Below are 22,291 nucleotides of genomic sequence, written 5' to 3' on the forward strand. Positions count from 1 at the left end.
TATTTTAAAATGTGATTTATTCCTGTGATCAAAGCTGATTTTTCTGCATCATTACTCCAGTTTTCAGTGTTACGTGATCCTTCAGAAGTCATTCTAATATGCTGATAGCAAATCAAGAATCACTATTGAAGTTAAAAACGGTTGTGCTGTGTAATATGTGTTGATACATTTTATTTTCAGAGTTCTATGATGCATATAAAGTTCAAAAGAAGAGCTTTTCTTTTTTTAAATATTATATTTTAATATATTTTGTAATATTGTGACACTTTGTGTCCTTGCTGAAGAAAAGTATTAATTTTTGTATATTAAAAAAATATTTTTTCATTTATGTGAAAATTAAAAATATTGTAAAAGCACTTTGCAAATAATGTTTCCATTGCATTTGTTCAAGAAAACAAAATTGTCCTTTAGAGCTGCAGATAAGTCACTTTTGTGAACTTTTTACTTGCAACCGGTGAGCGATTGTTCAGTATTTGTTTCCATCATAGTTTAATTAGCCACTCAGGGCCAGACTTACTAAACAGGGCAAATTAGCGTTAATGCGCAATTCCATAAAAGCACTGATGGGAGGGTAAAATTCTGCGGGTGTCTTACTGACAATGCACACATTAAAGAACACAGATGCAGCCAATTCATTTCCATAATGACCAGCACAATCTTCCAAGAGCATAGCAAGTTACCGCCTGCTATAAGGCGTTAAAGGTGCTGTATGTAGGATTGACCTCCTCAGACTTGACGCACATGCAGGTTTCCAGATTAACGACACCAACAGGAATGACATGAAATACGCCGTGTTTTCCGCCAACTGGCAACCCGGGGTGCTGAAATACAATTGGGTAAACTGGCAGTGGGCGGGTTTCACAAACCAAAACAGAGACTGACATTCCGGCCCAGAATGCACATTTTCAAAGGAGAATAACTGACTAGCATTGTTTTTCAGATTAATAAGTATGTTAATTTAGCATGTTTCTTAAATATCTGCAAACATATTATGGTATTTTTATGCTTTAGTAGAGTCAAAAATGTACATACAGCACCTTTAAATAATGGCGCAAATACCAGTAATTTGACGAGTGCAAACGTTAAATCGCGTTGCGTGATTCATTTGAATACTCTCCTCCTATAAATTTTGCATCTGAAAGGGAAACTCCTGCAAATGTGTCTACGCCTTTTCAGGTCATATTCATCACTGCGCATCTTTAGTAAATCCTGACAATACTATTTTTTAATGCCATAGACTTTCCTGTAGCTCAAATAGTAGAGCATGGTGCTAGTAAAGCCAAGATCATGGGTTCGATTCCCAGGGAAAGCAAGAGCTGATAAAATGTAAAAACTGTAACTTGAACGTAAGTCGCTTTGGATAAAAGCGTATGCTAAATGCGTAAATGTAAAATGTAAATGTTTGCGCTGGCTCGAACTGTTAGTAAATCTGGCCGTTAATGTATATACATTTTTTATGCACATTTTAGAAATGTTTGTGTTTCCATGCAGCATTTTTATCACATTAATACGTGGATGCAAATCCAGTTATTGTTGACACAGTGGGAAAAGGATGGTACAGTTGTTAACATGAGCAATTCAAAACAGGTTTGCGGCTTTTTTGCTGTTACACTTTTGCTCATATGTAGAGTTAGAGGCATGAAACAAACCACTTAAACTAAGGATTTTAACATTTGGTGAGTAGCTTGTACAGTTTATGGACACCCAGTGATTCCTTAATTGCAGCTAATGCAATATGCAATTACATTTTCTAAGCCATACTGCAAATTTTGACTTGAAGTACATGGCAATATGCTAACAACACCTTGTTGGACCTTTAGATTACCAGCCCGTATCTGTAAGTCTCATGGTCATGCATGATGCCTTCCCTTCCAAGTCTTTTAAGTCCAGTGCATGCTTGATAGGGTATTTGGCTTGTAAAAGCACTTGACCGTTATTAGCTTGGCAGAAAAATGTCCTGTTTTAATAAGGCCAATCGTGTTTTTTTCTCTCCCTGAAACAAATTTAACACAACAGACATTTGGCCCTTATAAACCTCCCACGATTGTTTGAGTGTGAGAGAGATTCTCATCTCAATCCACTTATTAACCAAATCACCCCATTGATATTAAAAGCCACTCATCTGTGTTAAAGCTGAAAAGAAAGCAACGATGAAGCCGCTGTAGCATTCTTCTCCTTGTTCCTTTAGTTCTCCGAAGCGACTCCTTGATTTCTATTGTGTTCGTTGTGTTTCATTCGACTTATATTGCTTTGGTTTTTAGCGGGAGCCGAGACACAGCCTAGAAATCCACACTGCTCTCTTTATTAGTTCCTGCGCTCGCTGCCTCCGCTTCAGATTTCGGGTTGTTTTTAATTTGAGAAATGAAGGTCAGGGCTTAGGAGAAAGCACTGTTATGGCTCGCTCTGACTCAGGTTGCTTTGGTTTTCATGAGCACACATGCTCTGTTTCAGAGTAATATTGCATTGTTATGCATTCAAGGGAAGCTTCGTAAACAGTGTGTTAATGATTATGTTTAACAAGCACAATAACTATTTATTGTGCTCTAAGTTTGCCTGGGTGAGACTCAGTGCCGTACCAAAAACAGGGGCACTTAGGGGTGGGTGCTTGTAAATACACATTATCCAGTAGTTACAAATATACACTACCAGTCAAAAGTTTTTGAAGATTTTTAAGTTTTTTTTGAAGAAGCCTCTTCTGCTCACCAAGGCTGCATTTATTTTATCCAAAGTCCAGCAAAAACAGTACAATTTTGAAATGTTTTTACTATTTCAAATAACTGAAATTCTATTTGAATATATTTTAAAATGTAATTTATTCCTGTGATCAAAGCTAAATTTTCAGCATCATTACTCTTCAGTGTCACATGATCCTTTAGAAATCATTCTAATATTCTGATTTGCTGCTCAAGAAACATTTATTATTATTATTATTATTATTATTATCATCATCATTAATATTTAAAACAGTTGAGTATATTTTTCAGGATTCTTTGATGAATAGACATATCCAAAGATTTATACACTACAACCACTATAACATTTATACACTATAACCATTCAAAAGCTTGGAGTCAGTATATTGGAAATAAATTATAGAAATTAATACTATTATTTAGCAAGGATGCTTTAAATTGATCAAAAGTGATGATAAAGACTTTAAAATTAATGAAGAATTTATAATGTTACAAAAGGTTTTTATTTCAGATAAATGCTGTTATTCTGGAAACATGTTTCTTAATCAAAGATACTAATAATAAATGTTTTTGAGCAGCAAATAAGAATATTAGAATGATTTCTGAAGGATCGTGTGACTGGAGTAATGATGCTAAACATTCAGCTTTGAAATCACAGGAATAAATTACATTTTAAAATATATTCAAATAGAATATTAAATAAAAGATTAAATAGAATTAAATGATAAAACATATTTCAGAATGTTACTGTCTTTGCTGGACTTTGGATCAAATAAATGCAGGCTTGGTGAGCAGAAGATACTTCTTTAAAAAGCATTAAAAATCTTACTGTAAAAAACCTTTTGACTGGATAGCGTACGATTAAAAGAAAAGACGGCACTGTAATAATTTCAGACTTTATTATAGAAGTTTTGATAGAGTGGGCTCTCCCTCACTCTCTGAGCCTGCTTCTGCCGCATCTTCAATGGAAGTATAAGTATTAGACATTTAATTTATTTAATATTATACAGCATAAATTTATATTATATAAACAGCTCATTTAGAACATTTATATGACCTTTTTTTAACAATTATAGGCCTATTAATATGGCTTTTATAAAATATTATAAATGTGTTAGATTACTAGTAACTAAGACAAGTGATTATAATGGGAAATATACTTAAATCTTGAATATACCTTGAATCTTGAATCTTGAATCTACTTAATAGCAAGAATTAAAGTGTGACAAACTGCTAAATATTCTATATGATGATTTACTTGCTGGAGCTTTGAATTCATGTTTGCGATGTTTAACTGCCTTTAGCAGCCTCCCTTCGCTCTCTCTCTCTCTTTCTCTTTCTCCTTTTTTGTGAAGGCATTGCTTTTTTTTTCTACAAATTGTGCCAACAACAGCAAATTTGGTGTTATTTAAATTAGATCTGATCGGGTAGGCCTACAACAATTTAATTAGCCATTCTAAGAACATGGATATTCTGTACAAGTTGTTACGACTGAGAGCAAATCATTACCGACAGAAATACAAAAACAAACGACCAAATTACTAATTCAGCAGATCAACCACTGACTGTATTGCAATGCATCTACCTGTTAATGCATCGACCTTAGGAAAGAACTGTCGCCTCAGAGAGTGGGCACACCGATTGTGAGTGATGCCGCGGAGCGGCGGGAAAACACGGAGCGGAATCAGTGGGCCTTTAGTGGAGCGGTAACTGAATGCTTTGAGCTGGGCTGATAGCGTTGGTGGGTTTGGTGAGAGGGGCACCTCAGTCGATGAGGGCAGAGGGGCAGTGGCTCTAGCCACCGGGCCACCCCCCTGTGCACAGCCCTGGCAAGACTCATATTTTGTCAGATCACTGCTGTTTCTTATTAGTGTTTGTTGTTTCTGATGGTCTTGTCTCTCTAGCATGGGCATGAGCCATGATGACGATCACGCCAGCTGCATGGGCCACTCTCACATCATGTCCGGGGAATGGGTCAAAGGTCGTAACCCCAGTGACCTCTCCTGGTCCAGCTGCAGTCATGACGACCTAGAGAAGTTCCTCAGGTGAGATTCTGTGCCATAAAATATAAAATCATCAAGCTAGCCACTGTTTTTAAGTGTTATCAGAAGGTTAGGTGAAAGTAGGTGTTATTGCCTGTTAGTTTTCAATAACCAATAATGATATCTAGACAGTGGGAAGTATTTTTAATGATTTTCTGGAAAATATATTTTTATATATATATATATAGAGAGAGAGAGAGAGGGAGAGAATATAATGTCATTTAGCAATATTGCAATATTTGATCAATTAAAATTAATGTAATTATAGCAAATAAGAAATTAAACTACAGTGACAAAAAACTGTATTCCGAAATATTTTTAGATAATTAAAATATTGTATACAAATTCTATATTTTTTATTAAAGGGGTCATATGATGCGATTTCAAGTTTTCCTTTCTCTTTGGAGTATTACAAGCTGTTTGTGCATAGATAAGATCCCTGAAGTTGCAAAGACTAAAGTCTCAAAGCCAAAGAGATATTCTTTATAAAAGTTAAGCCTCTGCCACGCCCCCCTAAAACGGCTCATTCAAACACGCCCCCACATGTCTACGTCACGATGTGGGAAGATTTACAAAACACTGCCCAAATGTATACGCAAAGAAAGGGGGCATGATTTTTATTCTCGCTGTAGTATTGTTGCTACCGCCGGCGCCATGTCCTGGAGGCGCTGTGTTTCGTTGTGAAAGCGAAACTACTTTGTTTGGGCTTCCAAAAGAGGACACAGCTAGAAATCAGTGGTTAAGTTGTATTTACAACACTGTTCCAGAACAGTTCAACCCAAATATTAGAGTGTATGCAGCGCATTTTACGGAGGACTATTTCCTGAACCTGGGAGTAGCCTGCCTAAAAAGGCTGTTTCTATAAAGTGGTGCAATTCCAACTTTGCAAGGACAGTCTGGTGCTTCTGACTCACAGCCTGTAAGTACGTTTTCTTATTTAAAGAATTTGCCACTGACTATTCAAACGTGAGTTTTGAGCAGTGTATAGTAGCGCTTGTTGTTTGTCGTTTCTCAGATCACAAATGCAGACATGGTAATGTTTACGAGGCGTGATGCAACATTGCGCGTAAAAAGACAGTATAAGCCATTATAATCAGTAATTATGTCCCCACTGGATGCAACAAATGCCTCGTTTATAATGGGTTTTATTGTTTTTGTGTCATCGCGCCGGGACATGGTATCACAAAACGGTAAGAGGCGTAACATTTCCGTCTCACGCTTGAGGTATTCGGCCAATCACAACGCACTGGATAGCTGGCCAATCAGAGCACGCCTCGCTTCTCAGAACGATGAGCTTTGTAAAAATTGACGCGTTTCAGAAAGGCGGGGCATATAGGAGCAACAATAATGTACAGTATGTGGAAAATAAAGTGTTTTTGAACCTTAAACCACATAAACACATTGCATTACATTTACATTTACATTTAGTCATTTGGCAGACACTTTTATCCAAAGCGACAATTGGGGAATACAAAAAGCGATTCATCTTGAAGAGGCAATCAGACAGAGGAAGTGCTCGTAACACCAAGTCTCAGTCATTGTTCAAATAAGTACAAGCTAGTAAGGGAGGGAGAGAAAGATAGAGGGAAAGATTAAGGTTTTTTTTTTTTTTTTTTGAGTTTAGGATGAAGTCAAGTACTGCCGAAAGAGATGAGTTTTCAGTTGTTGCTTGAAGATTGACAGGGATCCAGCATTCCGGATAGGGATGGGAAGATTATTCCTCCAGCCAGGAATGGTGAACGAGAATGTTCTGGAGAGTGATTTTGAGCCTCTCTGTGATGGTACCACAAGGCGTCGCTCACTAGCAGATCTCAGACTTCTGGAGGGGATGTAGGTTCGTAATAGTGAGTGGAAGTAGGAGGGTGCTGAGCCTGTGGTAGTTCTGTATGCAAGCATCAATGTCTTGAACTTGATGCGAGCTGCCACTGGTAGCCAGTGCAAGGAGATGAAGAGAGGTGTAACATGCGCTCTTTTGGGCTCGTTGAAGATCAGTCGTGCCGCTGCATTCTGAATCATTTGTAGAGGTTTGATTGTGTTTGATGGCAGACCAGCCAGAAGAGCATTGCAGTAGTCCAGCCTAGAAACGACAAGGGCCTGGATAAGAAGTTATGCATCATGCTTTGTCAGAAAAGGCCTGATCTTTCTGATGTTGTGTAGTGCAAACCTGCAGGATCGAGCAGTCTTTGCAATGTGCTTTTTGAGGGTCAGCTGGTCATTGAAGATTACACCAAGATTTCTGACCGAAGTTGATGGGGTAATCATTGATGAGCCTAACTGAATCGTGAAGTCATGCTGTAGAGTCGGAGTGGCAGGGAAGACAAGAAGCTCCGTATAGGCCAGGTTGAGCTGTAGGTGATGTTCTTTCATCCATGCCGAGATGTCCGCCAGGCAGCCTGAGATCCGTGCAGCTACCGTTGGGTCATCTGGTTGAAAAGAGAGATAGATCTGTGTCATCGGCGTAGCAGTGATAGGAGAAGCCATGTGCATGTATGATGGGACCCAGTGATGTAGTGCATGTGGAGAAGAGGAGGGGTCCAAGATCCGATCCCTTAGGAACTCCAGTGACCAGTTGATGTGGTTTGGATACCTCCCCTCCCCAGGCCACCCTGAAAGATGTGAGGTGAGATAGGATTCAAACCAGCGAAGTGGAATCCCAGTGATGCCCAGTGATGAGAGGGTAGACAGGAGAATTCCCGCTGAGTTCCCGCTGGTCCCGTCCAGCCCACCTGAGTTCCCGCTGGTCCCGTCCAGCCCTCCTTCGTCTCTGCTGGTTCTATCCAGCTTCGCACCTCCCATGCGCCCCCAAGTGTCCGCGCTGCAAGAGCGCCCCCAAGTGTCCGCGCTGCAAGAGCGCCCCCAAGTGTCCCCGCTGGTCCCGTCCAGCTCTCCTTCGTCTTCGCTGGTCCCGTCCAGCTCTCCTTCGTCTTCGCTGGTCCCGTCCAGCTCTCCTTCGTCTCCGCTGGTTCTATCCAGCTTCGCACCTCCAGAGCGCCCTCAAGTGCCCGCTCCTCCAGAGCGCCCTCAAGTGCCCGCTCCTCCAGAGCGCCCTCAAGTGCCCGCTCCACTGCTTCTGTGACAATTAGTTGGTCTTTATAAGCCTTCTGTTTCTATTCAGTCTTTGTCTGCTGTTATATGTCTTCCCGTGTTCCTTTGTTGGATTCATTGGTGATAGTGTGATTAAAAGATTTGTATTCTGAAGAATTCCTCGTCTCCTCGCTCCTTCGTCCACAACGTAGCGTGACAGAACAGCAGACCATTAAAACTGAAAGTAAGCGGCGTTCCGTTTTCCCTGTGTTTTGGTTCCGTTTATTGAAAGTCTTTTGTCTTCCTTTCCGTTTATTGAAAGTCTTTTGTCTTCCTTCCCCTCTGTGTACCCAATGGAAATCGTCGAAGTATTCTCTGCCCTGGCCCGCAGAGATCTCCCATTTGTGAAATATGCGTGTGAGTTCTGCGGGCTCGCTGTGTTTACAGCTCTGGACGATGCCACCCTCAACTCCTCCAGAACGCCCTGAAGTGCCCGCGCCTCCAGAATGCCCTCAAGAACGCCCCCTAGTATTCCTAACAATCCCCAAGAAAACATTTTTTTGGGGGGGGCATATGCCCGTGGATCGAGTCGGCAAAGGTCACGGAAGCTCCGCCAGGGCTTCCCGAACTGTCTGCTCCGCCATGACCTTGTAACATTTGGACCAATCAGACACACACATATTTGTTATATTTAACAAATAATCTCTTATGCCCCCTCATCTAACCAAAAGGCCAACTATGAGGGTCTGTGGACCCTTCCCCCGAAATGCATCTAACACCTAAGAAGGTAGAACAGGCCCCTGGTTTCATGGCAACCCATCTGATAACACGTGTTTTATTGCTCAATGGAATGCGGGTAGAGCAACACTTCCTCTTAGGAAAGACACATTACGTCATAAAATGGAATCTTTTCTAATTAATTAATAGAAAAACCTTTCTTTGAATGAACACATATCTTCAGGTCATTGTGTATATTATTACTGTTCTTGTATATGTTTTTGTGTATTGTGCACCATTTTATGCATGCTTATGATAGATCACTAGTTAATATCACTCTAGCTGTATCATGTTTAGTCTCTATCAATTCGTCTTCGGATGATCTAATTGAGAGTGACTATTACATGTTGATACCTATGCAACATATTAGTGTCTTAAGAATCTTCAGAAGTTTGTGCATTAACCCAGGTGAATTACCTATGCAAATTACCATGTCCAGAGACAAAGAATCGTAAAACTTTCCCTCCAAAAATTCAGGACTCCATTGGCTCTTTGACACCCCAGAGGTGTGACCTGTATAGCAGATGAAGCTCTCACGTAAGTGATGACCCGGCAGTCTGCGGTTCTGTTAGATCCTAAGAGGATGAGGAAGATGTGAGCTAAAACTCTTCTGAACACCCTTACGTTTTTTGCCAGGCCTTGCGGCCTTGTCTTTCCATTCAACCAAGCTCCTTGGACCTCAGCAGATCTCTTTCTTAGCTTTTTTCCACTCACTACTTGGAAGAACATTTCTACCTCAGAACATCTTTGGAATTCATCACTCTTCAACCTGGAAGAACGTGATCGGGAGTTCAAAACTTTGAAACCATTAAGACTTTCATCTGAGACTGCATTCCGGACACTCGACCTGACCAAAGGCAGTGCAAGTATAACATTTAACTAAATGAAACAAGAGGTTTAGTATAAGTTATAGACCCCATTATAAATGGTGCTGATGGTTTTACTCAGGTGGTTAAATGACTTTCTCCATAACTGCATTCTGTGGTTTTCCTGATGGCTTCATCCATCAACTCTCATTTTCCCTTTCCCCATGCATGAGTGATTGTACGTATGTATGTTTATTTGTTTGTTTGTTAAACTAGTTTGTGTTAGTGTTTAGTTAATAAAAGTTGTGTGCACAAATTAGTTGTGTGCACAAATTGATTTTGAGATCCATCTTTTCACACTGAGGACAATTGAGGGACTCAAACACAACTATTAAAAAAGGTTCAAACATTCACTGATGCTCCAGAAGGAAACACAATGCATTAAGAGCTGGGGGTGAAAACTTTTGAACAGGATGAAGATGTCCAAATATTTCTTATTTTGTTGGAATATAATTTTTTTTTCCCCATTTAGTACTGCTGAAGCAACAGAAGATACTTGCATGTTTCCCTGAAGACAAATTAAGTACAATTTACCTTGATCTTCAAATTAAAAAAGTTTTCACCCCGTCTCTTAATGCATTGTGTTTCCTTCTGGAGCATCAGTGAATGTTTGAACCTTTTTAATAGTTGTGTTTGAGTCCCTCAATTGTCCTCAGTGTGAAAAGATGGATCTCAAAATCATAGAGTCCTCTTACTCAGGACAGTACTAAATAAAAAAAATAACATGCATTTTGTATGATCTGCCTTATTTTGTTAAAATTATTCACATTTTCACAGATTCTGCAAGGGATTCCTAAACTTTCGCATGCCACTGTATATATATTTGATTATATATTACAAATATATAATTTAATTGATTTTAATTGAACTAGCTATTACTAGTTACTACTAACATAAGAACCACTGACCAGGCTAGATTCGGTCTCCCACGTTAATTCTCTGGCACATATCCTTGAGGAAGGTGAACAAACAGTGAGGCATTTGAATAGAAGAGAGTTAATTCTGCAAGCCCCTGCTTAATAGTGTCTGCTGCAGCTCTATAAACAAAGAACCGGCTGGAGTCATCGATCCTCACGGATGGACTGTAGCCGATGACAGAATAAAGCTGCAGGATTCACTGTCTGCTGTGCCCGCTGCGCTTCTGACCTCAATTCAGGCTACAGAGTGTCACCGTATCCAAGCAGATACCAGCACTATCCAAACTCTGCTGTTGAGCTTCTGAGAGTATTTTAATGCCGGAGACAATCAGACAGATTAGTGTTTTTTTCCTGTAGAGTAAAGCTCCACGCTACGATAACACGACAGCATGGCTCTGCTCCAAAACCTGCTGAGCTGCCTATATAGGTGTCATAAGTGCACACTACATGAAGGCTGTTCCAAAAGGTAGGCAGCAAAATTATGATCACATTTTGGAGCAGCATCACATGTATTCATCCTGCAGATGTCCTGCAGACATCCCGCATACTTATTGTGAATTCACACATGCCTGTTGCTACTTGTACATAAACATACATAGACAGCCCATTTAGTGTGTAGCATGATTTTATTTTATTTTTACATTTAATTTATTTTACGTTTGTTTAATTTTATTTTATCATGTGACTTTATGAAAAAAAAGGAAAGTGGTGTGTGGCCAAGTATGGTGACCCATACTCTGAATTTGTGCTCTGCATTTAACCCATCCAAGTTTACACACAGTAGTGAACATACACCCGGAGCAGTGGGCAGCCAATGCTGCGGTGCCCAGGGAGCAGTTGGGGGTTCGGTGCTTTGCTCAAGGGTCTCACCTCAGTGATTGTATTGAGGGTGGAGAGAGTGTTGGTTATTCACTCCCCCCACCTACAATCCCTGCCAGACCTGAGACTCGAACCCATGACCTTCAGGTTACTAGTCCAACTCTCTAACCATTAGGCCACGACTGCCCTAGATACATACCCTATAACACATTGTTTTTTTCTCTCACACAGGCCATGCCGGTCTGATTATTTTAGGATGAGCTGAAATATTAAATATTTACAGAGAGCAGACGTGCTTGAGAATCCTGACGTGTATAAGCTCATTAGGCTTTAAGGCATCAACGTCAGCCTTTCCAAAATATTTCTCCTCCTTGAATAGGAGTTTGGGAACCACTCTTGGTTTTACAGTAATCTGTCCTGCTACAGCTGTCTGTGTTTGTTTAATCTTACACTTATAAAAAAATGAGAGAGTGGAATGGATAAAGAGTAATTTTACACAAATGAATTAGCAATGGAAAACCAGTAATCCCTAATTATTTACTTTTTTCTATAAAAGTTTGCAATTCGTCCAGTTGTGTGTGAAGATGTTACGCACATCATTTCTCTAACATCCTACTGTCTCCCAGATCGAAAGCAAGTGCCTGTTTGCTGCATACCGACCCACGTAACCGCTACCTGATTCGTCTGCCGGCCAAACTTCCCGGGATGCACTACAGCGCTGATGAACAGTGCCAGATCCTCTTCGGCACCAACGCTACGTTCTGCACTGATATGGAGGTGTGTGTGTCTTTCAGCTTGGAATGCACTGATATCACTCTGCGCTCATGCACTACATGTTTCCATAACGTAAACGGACACAATGCAGCATACATACACACAGATAAACACCGGCAACATGCAACTCAAACTTTCTGACCTAAACAAGCTTATATATGCGGCAGAATTTTGTTTCAGTTACTTTATTGTTGTCTTGGTCCTGGGATCATTCCTATGTGTAACTAGTTGAAGTACAAATTTATCCAGGCTACACTATAGTAGGTGAATAATATAAAGGGTTTTACACTTATCTGCACAAAGCCTCCTCCTACATATTGCATAAAAAATATTAAATCAATTAAATTCTTTATAAAATAAATGTAAATTTATACATTTTAATTAATATAATAATGTACATATTATATGCTTAATTTAAATTAAAAGTTGAAAGTGAAAATGACATGACATGTGGCCAAGTATGGTAACCCATGCTTGGAATTAGCGCTCTGCATTTAACCCATCTAAAGTGCACATACACAGCAGTGAACACACACACACACACACACACCGTGAACACACACCCGGAGCAGTGGGCAGCCATTTATGCTGCGGCACTCGGGGAGCAGTCAGGGGTTCTGTGCCTTGCTCATATCAAATGAGCAGGGCACTGTGGCGGCACTGGCAGTATCGAATTAAGCGGGGCACCGCAGCGGTGTTATCAAATGAGCAGGGCACTGCAGTGGCAGTATCAAATTTCACTGAACTGATCAGAGTTAGATGGCTTCCTTTGTGAAAATTATTGGTCCTGATATAGCTCTTGAAGAAATGGCTGAAAAACTAAATTTGAATTCTCCACCTAAATATTATCAATATTCGAATTCTATTCAAATTTGAAAGGCATAATTTCAGTTAGGGGGAGAAAGCTTTTGGCTTCTCTCCTGAGGCCACAGGAAGGTGCATAGAGCAAAATATTGCTGATGCACGTTTATTAAAGCAATAAAACAATACGACTATCTGTAAAAAAGTGCATAATCTTTATGAACCAAATATAAATTAAGTTGCTTAAACAATGGTGAACAAAACAGAATCATGTATGCATAGTTTAATATAAAGAGACGAGAGCCAATTAGACATTTTACATGGCTTTCTAAACATGCTTCTCTCGTGCAAGATGCACGAGAGAAGTCTGAAAAGTGATGTCTATGAAAGTCTGAAAGTGATGTCACTCTAGAAAATGTGTAAAATGTGCATTCTTTGCGCCACTGATAAGGCATGCCTAAAATTCAAATGCATCGTTTTTGTATTCGAATGAGGATTTTTATTTTGAACTCGACAAATATTCGAAATTCAAATTTATTGACAACCCTGCAGCAGAGGCAGCCTGACTTTAAATAGGCCTCTGGGCTAGTGTCTGCCATGGGAGCTGGAGGCGACTGAAAATAAAAAGGGGTCATTAGAAAAGCCCGAGATGTGTGGTCCTGATTTGCAAGCGGAGGTAGCCTCACGCTTCCTTCAGCTATTTTAGACCACAGGAGTGGGATTTTTGACATTCTGAAAAGCCTGCGCAGCTAGCGGAGGCAGACTCACGCTAGCGTGTGCTATGGGAGCTGGAGGCCACTCAAAAGGAAAAGGAAAGTCACCTTCAGCGAATAGTGAGAGCAGCTGAGAAGATCATTGGTGTCTCTCTCCCCTCCCTCCAGGACATTTACAGCACCCGTCTCACCCGCAAAGCCCTCCGCATTGCAGGTGATCACACCCACCCGACACACAGCTTCTTCAGTCTGCTGCCATCAGGGAGGAGACTGCAGAGTCTCCAGGCGAGGACCAGCAGACTGAAGGACAGCTTCATACATCAGGCTGTCAGGAAGCTGAACTCCCTCCCGTCCCTGACCCCCCTCCCCTCTTTTTACCCCATACAACACTGAACTCTGACACTATGAGACCCCCCCCCCCCCCCAGCCACCCCCACCTACTTACAAACTGTGACCAGCACCTCTCACTTGTGCAGCATTGGACTGATCACTACCTTATCCAGCATTGACTGCAAACTACCTCCTCGGATAGTCTCATAAAAAGACTGTTCTCCTGTCAATTTAACAGACTGACAAGCTCTTTTTGCACTACACACATATCTGCACAGTTTTTGTTTTATTTAACTGGTTTGCACTCTATTCTGCCATGTGCCTTATGTCACTTTATCTATCTTTTTTATTTTTCTACAATGTCCTCAGACTGACAAGCTCTTTTTTTTATTTTAAGGAGCTTATGCCTGTGTAATATTCTGTAATTTTAATGTAATTAGAAAGGTATTACATGTATTTAAGCTGTGTACTGGTGGGTTAAATCAAACTAAGGTGCAGCTGAATAAGGTGTACAGTATAGAAACACTTGAAGTACACTTAAGTACAATCTTGATACACTTTATTTTAAGGAGCTTATGTCTGTGTACTTACATTTATAATTACGTTGTATAAAGACTGCAACACATGTAACAATCTTTTGGTGACATAAGTAGCTGTGTAACAGACTTGGCCTGTTACATGTGTGTAACAGTAGCTGCCCATTACATCTACATAATTACAAACTCTAATTACAGGCTGTTCCATAACTTAGTTACATGGTAAGTACATTTTGTTTCATGTAAGTATAACAGCTACTACTAAGTACTTAATTAGGTAATTACTCTGTATTTTGGACACCTTAAAATAAAGTTTTACCTAATCTACTCCTAAATGTAATGCAGAAACTTAACATTTTCTGTAAAGCTGCTTTGCAACGATTTGTATTGTGAAAAGCGCTAACAAAGAAACTTGAATTGAATTGAATTTACTGTGGGATAAATCTGTTTAATGTGTGTTTCTCACTCAGGTAATGCATGTTTGGGTCCTAAATACTCTTTTATAACTATAAAATCAAATAAGAATGAAACAAAAATGATTAAATAGATTTATACTGTCCACATGAATGTAAACTCTCTGTTTTCAGCACCTGATGTGTGCTGGTCTCTGGTGTTTGGTGGAAGGAGACACGTCATGTAAAACCAAACTAGATCCACCATTGGACGGCACTGAATGTGGAGCCGACAAGGTAACCAATTATGATTACAGTGTTATTAAACTTTAGCCATTAATATGTTTATAAGCAACTGAAAAAAGCACAAATGTCAGGGCATGTGAAAACTTCTCCAGGGCCCCAAAACACCCTCGGACCCCAGAGGGTTAATATTAAGGAAATTATACTTTTAATTTGAAAACAGCCAATACTATAGGTAAAATCATTTTGACAGATGGGGAATAAAGCGGCTGACTTGGCTGTGGAGCAGATCAAAATATTAGACCGAAAGTTTCATTTACTATAATGACAGAAACCTGCTGATTTGTACAGGATGTTAAAATCAAAAAAGATATGCTAATAAATGTAAGAAAAAAGACTTTAGACTTATTATTTAAAATATTGTAATGATATTCACTACCGTTCAAAAGTTTTTTTTATACTTTTAAAGGAAATTAATACTTTTATTTAGCAAGGACGCGTTAGATAAAAATCACAGTTTCCATAAAAAATATGAAGGAACACAACTGTTTTCAACAGTTAACATTAAAATAAATTATTTAATACTTTCATTCAGCAGAGACCCATTAAATTGAACAAAATTGACAGTGAACACATTTATAATGCTACAAAAGATTTCATTTTCATATAAATGCTGTTCTTTCTATTCATAAAAGAATCCTGAAAAATAAAATGTATCATGTTTTCCACAAAAATATGAAGCAGCACAACTGTTTTCAACATTGATAATAGTAAATGCTTCAGCATATTAGAATGATTTCTGAAGGATCATGTGACACTGAAGACTGGAGTAATGATGCAGAAAATGCAGCTTTTAAATTACATTTGAACATACATTCAAATAGAAAATTTCACAATATTACTGTTTTACTGAATTTTTGATCAAATAAATGCAGCCTTGTTGAACAGAAGAGACTTCTTTTTAAAAGCATTAAAAACCCTGTAGTATAAATCAAAGTCTTAAAACAAATAAATACATAATTGCAGCAGTTTAATACATGAGGGTAGCAGTTGGGAACAAACCCTATAATATTTGCAGAGTATCAATACAGCAGCACTGCCTGTAATCAACTTCAAATAAAAAGTATAAATCAGTGGTTTGTCTTCATTTAGCTGGATTGACACTTATGTGTGTGTCTTTATCAGTGGTGCAGGGCGGGTGAGTGTGTCAGTAAGACGCCCATCCCGCAGCATGTGGATGGAGACTGGAGTCCGTGGAGCACGTGGAGCATGTGCAGCCGAACATGTGGCACAGGAGCGCGCTTCAGACAGAGGAAATGCGACAACCCTCCGTAAGCCTTTACATCTCTCACCTTCTCCCTCCATGTCTCCATAGTCAACTAGTCATTCAGAAAAGTAGTCAACAGGTCAGTGTTCAACTGATATCAATAACTCATCATTCACCATCCAGTCTTACTTTCACAAATATAAGTGTCTGTTACTAACTAGTAGTCGTGCATCTAATATTGCGAACAAACAGGCTGTAGTCCAGAGATGATCTGACTCAATGCAAACGCAGGCACCATCCAAACCCACAATGCACCACAATAATCCTGTTTGTGTTTTGGCAGGAACAAGCTTTCCTTTCACTCTCCTCCTTTGTCTAATGACGCCGTTTATCTCCGAGTGTCATTTCTCAACGCCTGACAGCCCGCCAGAGATCTTGTTTTAGAGTTTGTGTGTGTGTGTTTAAAACATGATGTAATAATTCAAAGTTCTCTGGTTATTCCAGCACAGAACAGTGTGCAATTTGTGAATGATGGTCTAAGATGTGCGTTTTTGCGGCTCCACCATGGATCGTAAAACACTTGGAGCTGCATCAAGCAAACCGAAGTGCAAAAAGGAAGAAAAATAAGGCTGATGTTCAAGTCACGTTCTGTTTTAAGCACAATAGTGGAAAAGGGGAAAGAAAGAGTGTGAGGAAGAAATTAGATAAAATAGCAGTGCTTATAAGAATAGAGTTAAAGTTTTAGGTAAGTTTAGGTTATAGGTTTTGCATTCTGTGTGGGAGATCAGTCTTAATTCAGAATGCAAATAAATGTAATAAAGAAGACCAATCGCACTCCAATATGCAAATCTCTGATGAGGTCATCAGTGTCAGTTTCATTTTTGATTGCTGAACTGAGTATCAGTGTGAGTTTGAATCTTTAATCTAGACAACGTAAAGTCTGGTTCTGAACGGTTCCTCAGTGCATTTCAAAAACTTCTTCTGTAATCTTTCATCAAAATATAACTCTTCTGCTGACATCATTTTGGGCGTGCTGGCTATTCGATTATGTTAATCAATAGCCAAATAGCTGTTTTGGCATCATTTTAGGAAACTTGCATTCAAGTCTGCCTTCTTTTTGCATGTGTCACCTCACTTTTTGTGTTCTAATCAATTTCTGATGCATTAAACCAAGTCCCTCCCTACATTTCTTAACATTGAAATATCATATTTCAGTCAGCGATGCGTGACATTAGAGCAGTGATGGGTTGTGAACAGTACTTTGACTTCAATTTCCTTAAAAGTTTACATAAAACAGACATAAATTTACGTTTGCACTGCCGTTCAAAAGTTTGGGGTCAGTAAGTTTTTTTGTTTGTTTGTTTGTTTTTTGAAATAAATTAATACTATTCAGCAGGGATGCGTTAAAATGATCAAAAGTGACATTAAAGACATTTATGTTACAGAAGATTTCTAATTTCAGTATATGCAGTTATTTTTAACTTTCTAGTCTTAATAGCTGCAGCACAACTGTTTTCAGCATTGATAAAAATAAATGTTTCTTGAGCAGCAAATCAGCATGTGAATGGAGACTGGAGTAATGATACTGGAATTCAGCTTTGCATCACAGGAATAAATTACATTGACAATGTACTCAAATTGAAAACAGTTATTTTAATTAACAATATTTTTTAAATAATATTTTTAATAATATTATAGTTTTTGATCAAATAAGTGCAGTTTTAATGAGAATAAGATACTTGATTACCTCAAACCTCTGAATGGTAGTATAATTGGTCTGTTCAATGAGTGGTTGGGGCTGAAATAAAATAAACCCTAATTAAAATGTTTGAGAGATATCACTACAGTTCTGCCTGGCAAAGTCCATAATTCATTAAAATGAGATGCAGCTTGGGAAATACAACAGTTTTGAGAGACTCTCAGAGCAGATGAGACAGACTGAGCGATGGAACATAATGAAGACTGTGAGGAAACTTGTAACTGTCATGTTGTCAGCTGTCATCATTTGAGCAAGCAAAACATGTTCTAAAGAAGGTTTATGGTGCCTCAAAACCTTTCCTCAGTCATATTGAGCTTGACCTCTGTCACGGAGCGGGCTTCCTCTCCTCATGTCTCCTTTCCTCAATCCTCGGCCTACAGCTGGCATAATGATCTTCATGTTTTGTCTTCAGGTTTAGGTTATAGAGCAGTAAGTTTAACTGTATTTCTTGTGGTTGTGGTTCTTCAGACCTGGTCCAGGAGGGAAGAACTGTCAGAAGACCAGCGTAGAGCACAAAGTGTGTGAAGGGCTGCCATGTTCGAAGGGTCTGCCCACGTTTAGAGACCAGCAGTGTCAGTCTCATGACCGGCAGGCCAGTAAGAAGAAAAGCCAGATGTGGACAGCTGTGATCGACGATGGTAAGACTAAAAAAACACCTCTGTTTGCTTAATGAAAGCCAGTATTTGTTTCATACTAATTAAATAGTACCTGTTTTGCTTGAGCATGTTACACGTTTACACAAAATATGATGCATTTTGTAGCTTTTTTGCTTTTGACAACCATTTGTAAAGTGAAGAAGTTTTGTATTATAACATAATCATCTTGATTTAAAGGTTAGAATTATGGCCAGTCACAGCAGAAAATGCAAACATGACCGAGATGTTTTCTGCTACTTCTGGGGGTGTTTTGCAATATCCAAACGGCAACAGAAAATTACAGATTGCGTGGAAAAAAATAAATATGAATACTTCATATTGAATAGTTCTTTTTGTCATTTTTGTCATCATCACATTTGTTATTTTGATGAGTGCATTAAAGCTGTTCAGTTCAGTGTCAGAGAGCGTCTGAGCTGGATTTGAAACCGCACTTGTGTGATTTCACACTGTGAGCTCTTGTCAAGGACATGTTCACTTGATTACCGGGCAGCTTATGAGCGAGAGGGTGAATGTTATGCCTTGTTAGTCCAAATTTATCTAAAAAATTATTTGACCCATTCGTCGTCTTGTTCCGCTGCTCTTTCTGTCACTCATAATCATCTTAAGGATCCTGTTATCTCGGCAGCTTATTTTTTCCTGTTTCATAAATGACACCAAATAGCCTAAACTCAGTTCAAGGCAATGCACAGTAAATGCTGACTTGTGTGAATTATATTTGTTTTGGTGTGTGTGAACTATAATCAGCTGCTGACTTATCTAAACCTATCTATCCATCTATCCATCGTTCGATCTATCGTTTTATCTATCTATCTATCTATCTATCTATCTATCTATCTATCTATCTATCTATCTATCTATCTATCTATCTATCTATCTATCTATCTATCTATCTATCTGTCTATCTGTCTATCTGTCTATCCGTCTGTCTGTCTGTCTACTCATTTATCTACATATTGATTATCATATTGAAACACTTGAATAGTATATATATATATATATATATATATATTGTGGCGGGAGGAGCAAACGACAGACACAGTGGGCGTGGCGTCAGGCCTCGGAGAGGTTTGTATTAAACAATAATAAACAAAATAGTGTCCAAGGGGAAAAAGTGTCCAAAATAAACAGGGGATCTGGTGTCCTCGTCATGCTGCGGGGTTAGTGAAGGAGGGCAGTGTTCGCAAAGGAAGGGGCGGAGTCCGGTGGCCGCACGCGCTCCCCTCTCGGGTCCGGGAGCGAGTGGCGGTGGCTTCTTCCAGCGGCTTCGTCCTACTCCTTGGCCCCCGGAGCTTCTGGGGGATTAAACGGCCCGGCATCCTGGCCCGTCAGCCGTAACGGGTGCGGCAGTCTTCCTTCTCGACACTCCCTTCCTGGACCCGCGAGGACACAAGCGTGCATGCACGGGGAAGAGACCGGTCTCCCGAGGAGAGGCGCGCTCGGCATATAAACGGCGGTGGTGATGAGGCTCTATTCACATCAGGTGCGCCTCATCACACGCCGCCAGCCCTGGCTGTTCAGCACCCCTCCTCTCTCACACACCCACTCCCGTCGGGAGCCTGGTGAAGGGCGGCGAATACGGGACGGGGTGGTGAAGATGATAAGGGGGGAGGCAGCCGACTCGTCACAATATATCTATATATGTGTGTGTATATATATGTATATTTGCTCTGAAATGCACTTATTTTCTGCAATTAGATGAAAACAATATAACCAAAAAACAGCCAGACTGTAACGGTTTGGTTTCTGTTTAGTTCCCTGTTTTGCCCATATTTGGTTTTCCCAGTCAGTAGTTAATTATCTATCATCCCCATCACCTGTGTTTGATTAATTATCTCGTTTGTGCCTTTGTCCCAATCCCTTTATAAGTCCTGAGTTTCCCCTCAGTGTTTGTCCGTTCTTGAGTTATATTAATGTCAAGTGTGTGTTGATGCCCTTAAATAAAGATTACTCCTTTTTGTTTATTCCTGCGTCGAGCGCCTTCTTTACTACAACCACCCGACCATAACAGAAGAACGGACCGTATGACAGACAACATCATGCAGAGGAGGCGGTTGGTTTTGGTTCCCCGGAAGGGAGCTCTGAAGATCCACAGCTCGCTACGAGTTGGTGGATTCCGCCCGCGGCGAAAAGGATACCACCGAAAATGGCGATGAACGTTCCGCCCGCGGCAAAGAGGATACCGCCGCGCAAGGCGAGGAATGTTCCGCCCGCGGCGAAGAGGAACCCGCCGCAAGGGGCTATGAACGTTGTGCCGTCCGCGACGAAGATGGTTCCGCCGCCTACTACGGCTCAGCCCGAGCCGCCGATGGAGGAAGGGCAGGTGCCTGTAGGAGTGCTAATTGTGTATGAGGGAATGTCATGGACTCCAGTGCCTGCTCCTCGCCAGTGCCTACTCCTTGTCAGAGCCCTCCAGTGCCTGCTCCTCGCAAGTGCCCTCCAGTGCCTGCTCCTTGCCAGTGCCCTCTAGTGCCTGTTCCTCGCAAGTACTCTCCTGTATCTCCGCTGGTTCCGCCCAGCTCTCCTGCGTCTCCGCTGGTTCCGCCCAGCTCGCCTGCATCTCCGCTGGTCCCGTCCAGCTCTCCTGTGTCTCCGCTAGTCCCGTCCAGCTCTCCTGTGTCTCCGCTGGTCCCGTCCAGCTCTCCTGCGTCTCCGCTGGTTCCGCCCAGCTCTAGAGCGCCCTCAAGTATCCGCGCTGCAAGAGCGCCCCTTTGAATCCGCGCTGCAAGAGCACCCCTTAGAATCCGCGCCTCCCGAGCGCCCTCAAGTGTCCGCGCTGCAAGAGCGCCCTCCTGCGTCTCCGCTGGTCCCATCCAGCTCTCCTTTGTCTCCGCTGGTTCTGTCCAGCTCCGTGCCTCCCGTGCGCCCCCAAGAGGCCGCTCCTCCAGCGCGCCCCCAAGAGGCCGCTCCTCCAGAGCGCCCCCAAGTGTCCGCTCCTCCTGAGCGCCCCACTGAGCCCGCTCCTCCAGAGCTTCCCACTGAGCCCGCTCCTCCAGAGCTTCCCACAGAGCCCGCTCCTCCTGAGCTTCCCACAGAGCCCGCTCCTCCTGAGCTTCCCACAGAGCCCGCTCCTCCTGAGCTTCCCACAGAGCCTGCTCCTCCAATGTGGCCCCTAGAGGGGAACATCCAAAAAACAAATTGGGGGCGGGGGGCATATAGTCTCTGCCTGTGTGGCCGGGCCAAGGGCCAAGGCCACTGAGCTCCCTGATCCGCCATGGCCGTCCAAGCCCCCTGATCCGCCATGGCTTTCCAGGCTCCCTGATCCGCCATGGCATCCCGTGTCGCCGGATCCGCCATGGCCTCCCGAGTCTCCAGGTCCGCCATGGTCTCCTGAGTCTCCTGATCCGCCCTGGAGGCTTCCCTTGTCTCCTCCCTGTCCTGGTCCAGCTCCAGCATCCAGGGCGCCCGCCCCCCCTCCCCGATGTTACTATTATGGTGCGGGACGCACCTTCCGGGAGGGGGGGCGATATCTGTAATGGTTTGGTTTCTGTTTAGTTCCCTGTTTTGCCCATATTTGGTTTTCCCAGTCATTAGTTAATTATCTATCATCCCCACCACCTGTGTTTGATTAATAATCTCGTTTGTGCCTTTGTCCCAATCCCTTTATAAGTCCTGAGTTTCCCCTCAGTGTTTGTCCGTTCTTGAGTTATATTAATGTCAAGTGTGTGTTGATGCCCTTAAATAA

General features: G+C 41.3%; 1 protein-coding gene across 1 annotated transcript in view; it reads left to right on the forward strand.

The window, feature by feature from the left end:
* The window catches only part of LOC306878178 (A disintegrin and metalloproteinase with thrombospondin motifs 17-like), a gene marked incomplete at both ends in the record, with an annotated part of 159,810 nt that overhangs the window by 67,825 nt on the left and 69,694 nt on the right, over positions 1-22,291 (forward strand). Inside the window, 5 exon segments of the mRNA XM_079430360.1 lie at positions 4,598-4,738; positions 11,765-11,915; positions 14,880-14,981; positions 16,113-16,258; positions 18,422-18,591. Coding sequence (XP_079286486.1) covers positions 4,598-4,738; positions 11,765-11,915; positions 14,880-14,981; positions 16,113-16,258; positions 18,422-18,591 — 710 coding nt within the window.

The sequence above is a fragment of the Barbus barbus genome (genome assembly GCF_936440315.1).
Source record: "Barbus barbus genome assembly, chromosome: 1".
Lineage (NCBI taxonomy): Eukaryota > Metazoa > Chordata > Actinopteri > Cypriniformes > Cyprinidae > Barbus > Barbus barbus.